This window comes from Hibiscus syriacus, unplaced genomic scaffold, assembly GCF_006381635.1.
Source record: "Hibiscus syriacus cultivar Baekdansim isolate YM2019G1 unplaced genomic scaffold, ASM638163v2 tig00000340_pilon, whole genome shotgun sequence".
Classification (NCBI taxonomy): domain Eukaryota; kingdom Viridiplantae; phylum Streptophyta; class Magnoliopsida; order Malvales; family Malvaceae; genus Hibiscus; species Hibiscus syriacus.
The window spans coordinates 12,890,367-12,893,973 of record NW_024061783.1 but is presented as its reverse complement, the minus strand read 5'-3'; the positions used below and the strand labels follow the sequence as shown (position 1 = coordinate 12,893,973).

General features: G+C 35.1%; 1 protein-coding gene across 1 annotated transcript; it reads right to left on the bottom strand.

Moving 5' to 3' along the window:
* Window positions 1–1,832, bottom strand: LOC120198848 (NADPH:quinone oxidoreductase-like). The gene is made up of 3 exons (XM_039200098.1): window positions 1,563–1,832; window positions 1,273–1,464; window positions 1–454 (listed from the first exon to the last, which is right to left on the bottom strand). The coding sequence occupies exons 1-3, from the start codon at window positions 1,657–1,659 to the stop codon at window positions 147–149; spliced, it is 597 nt and encodes a 198-aa protein (XP_039056029.1). The 5' UTR covers window positions 1,660–1,832; the 3' UTR covers window positions 1–146.
* Window positions 1,833–3,607: the final 1,775 nt, after the last annotated feature.

Here is a 3,607-nt window from a genome sequence, read left to right as displayed (position 1 = left end):
CAAATGTGTATGGTTTTTTTTTTCCTTTGTGTAAGTAGCATTTGGTTATTAGTACATCAAATTGCGCCATTACAATAGGAAATCCAAAAATACAGCAAATACTATTCCACCACAGTATCAACGGAACAATTGAGATAGAGATTTGTTTACTTACTTTTTACCTTGAGTCGCAGGGAAAATGCTTGCAAGGATAGAAGAACTTCCTTTATCTTCTCCTTCGACGATGGATCAATAAGGTTGCCATCACTATCAAACTTTGCCGGAGGCTGAAACGCATTCAAGTAAAACTCGGGTTTATTGATGAAATGGAGATCGAGATAAATCCCGATCTGGCGAAGATGATAATGCGACCGAGCACCACCGAAGCCTCCTCCAGCGCTTATGATAGCAGCCGCTTTATCTCCCCATACATTTGGTGGTCTTGAAGCCCAGTCAATTGCATTCTTCAGAGGTGCTAGAATGGGGAATATAATAATATAATGTGATATGGCTTGCTTTGATATAGAGTGACTAATCTACAAATATAAATAGTTTGTTCATCTGATTCATTGAGAATTTATAGATATCTAAACTATCAATACATATAAATTCTTAATGAAATACACTAACATAAGGTAGTAGCAATGACGGAGTCGGACTAAATATTAGTAGGGGCCGAAATATTAAATTTTTAAAGAAAAATGCAATGACTTATTAAGTATTTAAACTCAAAATTCAAAAGAAAATATTTAATTTGTCTAATATTTAAACTTATAATATCCTGAATTGTTATAAGACTAAAAATTTTGAGAACATGATATTGTCTTTCTTTAGTTTGGCCTCTATTTGATTAAATATTTCATAATATTTTGTATTTTTTAACTGAATGTCTATTTTGACATGAATCAAAATACTATTAGATCAAAATCTACGAGTATATAAAATTTTTACAAGGTCGAGGCCCCTCTAGGCCTCAACAAAGCTTTGTCCCTGGGTAGTATTTATTCAAAATTTATCGTAATCTATTAATAATGCACCCGCAACAGTTCAAACCCGAATTTTATACATAACAACAATCCTTTACACCGATATTACTATATTTTTTAATAGTTCGAGATCTAAGTTAATATTTGTTCAAAATTTTTCTTATTCTATTAACAAAACATTTATCCTACGTTCGCAGCTATTTCAACCGAATCTTTTTCTTAGAGAATAAGAATCTTTTTACCAAGATCATTCAATTGGTTATTGCACAGAAATACAGTAAAATTAAGAGGAGAGGCATGAACATACCAGTAACCGAATAGTTGTACTCCGGGGAGGCAAAAAGGATGCTATCAGACTCTAAAATCTTCTGCCTGAAAGCCTCGACAACAGGGGAAAACTTCCCATCAGTTTCCAGATCTGTGTTGAGCATTGGAAGTGGTGAAATGTCGATGTATTCCATCTGAATCCCATTAATGGACTCCTTGCTAATCTCCAAAGCTGAAAAACAAAAACATAAACAAATCAATATTCACAGAGAACCAAATAAAAATCCCAATCCGAAAGAAACAAATTAAAGGAGGACTGAAAACATTTACCGGTTCGAATTAAGCCTCTGTTATAAGAGCCTTTCCTTAATGACCCACAAAGGGCAGCCACTTTGATCACTGGTTTCGCGGCTACAACAGCTTCCATTGCTCCCCGATCTCTTAAAATCTCTCCTGTCGCCCTGGTTAACGTACCTACGCTGATATATATATATATAAAAGGGTCAAATGGCGAGATTTAAAAGAAGAAACGACGAAGATTGGTTGGGTTGCGTCAGTGATGAGGTTTGAGTTTAGATGGTGTGATTATAATAATTGGATATTTACGGTCAGATTTGTGTACCACTGAAAATCTATAAATGAATAAAGAAGGTTTTTTTTCGTTCTTGTTTTTGAAGTGGGGAAGACGCTAACTTGTTTGCCTAAGAAAAATCTGATTAATATATTGGTAAGAAATGGTGTGACCGTAAATTTAATAAGATACTTATTAAAGTTAGTTAAGCGTTATTGAAAATGTTGACTAATAATAATGTTGTAGGTTGAAAACATAAAGAAATATTAAAAAAATTGGTAACGACAAACCTAGTTTATCGATAGGTATTGATACCGTGCACAGAAGTATCGATATATATAGTAATATATATAAGAAAGTAATGAAAACCGGTTAAAAGTATACATGTATCGATACCTTTATAAGAATATGTATAAAAGTATCGGTATTTTAGTAATTTAAAAGAAGAGAAAATCGCCTCAGTGACCAAAAAAAAGTTATAATATACGATTTTAACCAACTTTTTTTGGATTTGCCAAAATGACCAACAAAATCGCAACGCGAAATAAAAATCGCAACGCGATCCCCAGAATCGCAAATCAGTTTCCAGAATCGCAAATCAGTTTCCAAAATCGCAACGCGATTCTTGAAAATCGCGATGCGATAGTACAAATTCGCATTGCGATTTTCCAAAATCGCAACGCGAATATGAAAATCGCAACGCGAACACATAAATCGCAACGCGTATCCGTAAATCGCAACGTGTATCCGTAAATCGCAACGCGTATGGGTAAATCGCAATGCGTATCCGTATATCGCAACGCGTATCCGTAAATCGCAACGATAATACATAAAATCGCAACGCGTATCCGTAAATCGCAACGCGATATTTAAAGCGCCATTATAATCGCTACGCGTATTTTATTTTCAAATTACAAAAAGAATATTAAGACAAAATCCCGTAATCGCAACTCATAACCTAAAACCTAAAATCACAACTCAGTCCCATCTCCATCTCTCACTCTCTACGGCGAAGAAATCCGTCCCCATCTCCGAAGATTTCCGTCCCCATCTCCGGCGAAATCCCTCACAACCATTCACGGTCAGAAATCCCTCACAATATTCAGAAATGGAAAATCAACCTCCGAGGGTTAGTTTTTTTAATTATTTTTATTTTGAAATGTTTGCATTATTGTAGGTTTTTCATATTGAAACTGATGATAAGTTTACTGGTCATTTCAATAATAGATTAACCATTTCACTTAGATTTCATTTCGCGTTACGATTCTGTCGTTGCGATTTTCATTTCGCGTTGCTATTCTCTCGTTGCGATTTTCAAGTTAGTATTTGTCTTTGTCTTTGTTCTGTCTTTTGGTTGAAGTAATGCAATCCATTCAAGTTTCAATTTGCAGAAGAGTCGCAACGAGATAAATGAAAATCGCAACGAGAGAATGACTGTCGCAACGAGAGAATCGCAACGCGAAATGAAAATCGCAACGAGAGAATCGCAACGCGAAACCAAAATCGCATTGCGATTTTCATTTCGCGTTGCGATTCTCTCGTTGCGATTTTCATTTCGCGTTGCGATTCTCTCGTTGCGATTGTCATCTCGCGTTGCGATTCTCTCGTTGCGATTTTCATTTCAACCAAAAGACAAAACAGTGTTGCAAATTTTAGTTTCAAGAATAAACTACTACTTTTTATGTTTATTGTTTTTGGTATATCTTCACAGTGTAGTTTTTGGTATATCTAACTTGGTATGTTTATTGTTTTTGTAGAAATTTTTTTCGGCTCAATTGACCTTGAGAAATAAAGTCAGCCTGGC

Coding starts and splice junctions, on each gene's coding strand:
- LOC120198848 (XM_039200098.1), bottom strand. CDS start 1,659: ATGGAAGCTGTTGTAGCCGCGAAACCAGTGATCAAAGTGGCTGCCCTT. Junction 1,465..1,562: donor CAGAGGCTTAATTCGAACCG/GTAAATGTTTTC, acceptor TTTGTTTTTCAG/CTTTGGAGATTAGCAAGGAG. Junction 455..1,272: donor GTACAACTATTCGGTTACTG/GTATGTTCATGC, acceptor TCCCCATTCTAG/CACCTCTGAAGAATGCAATT.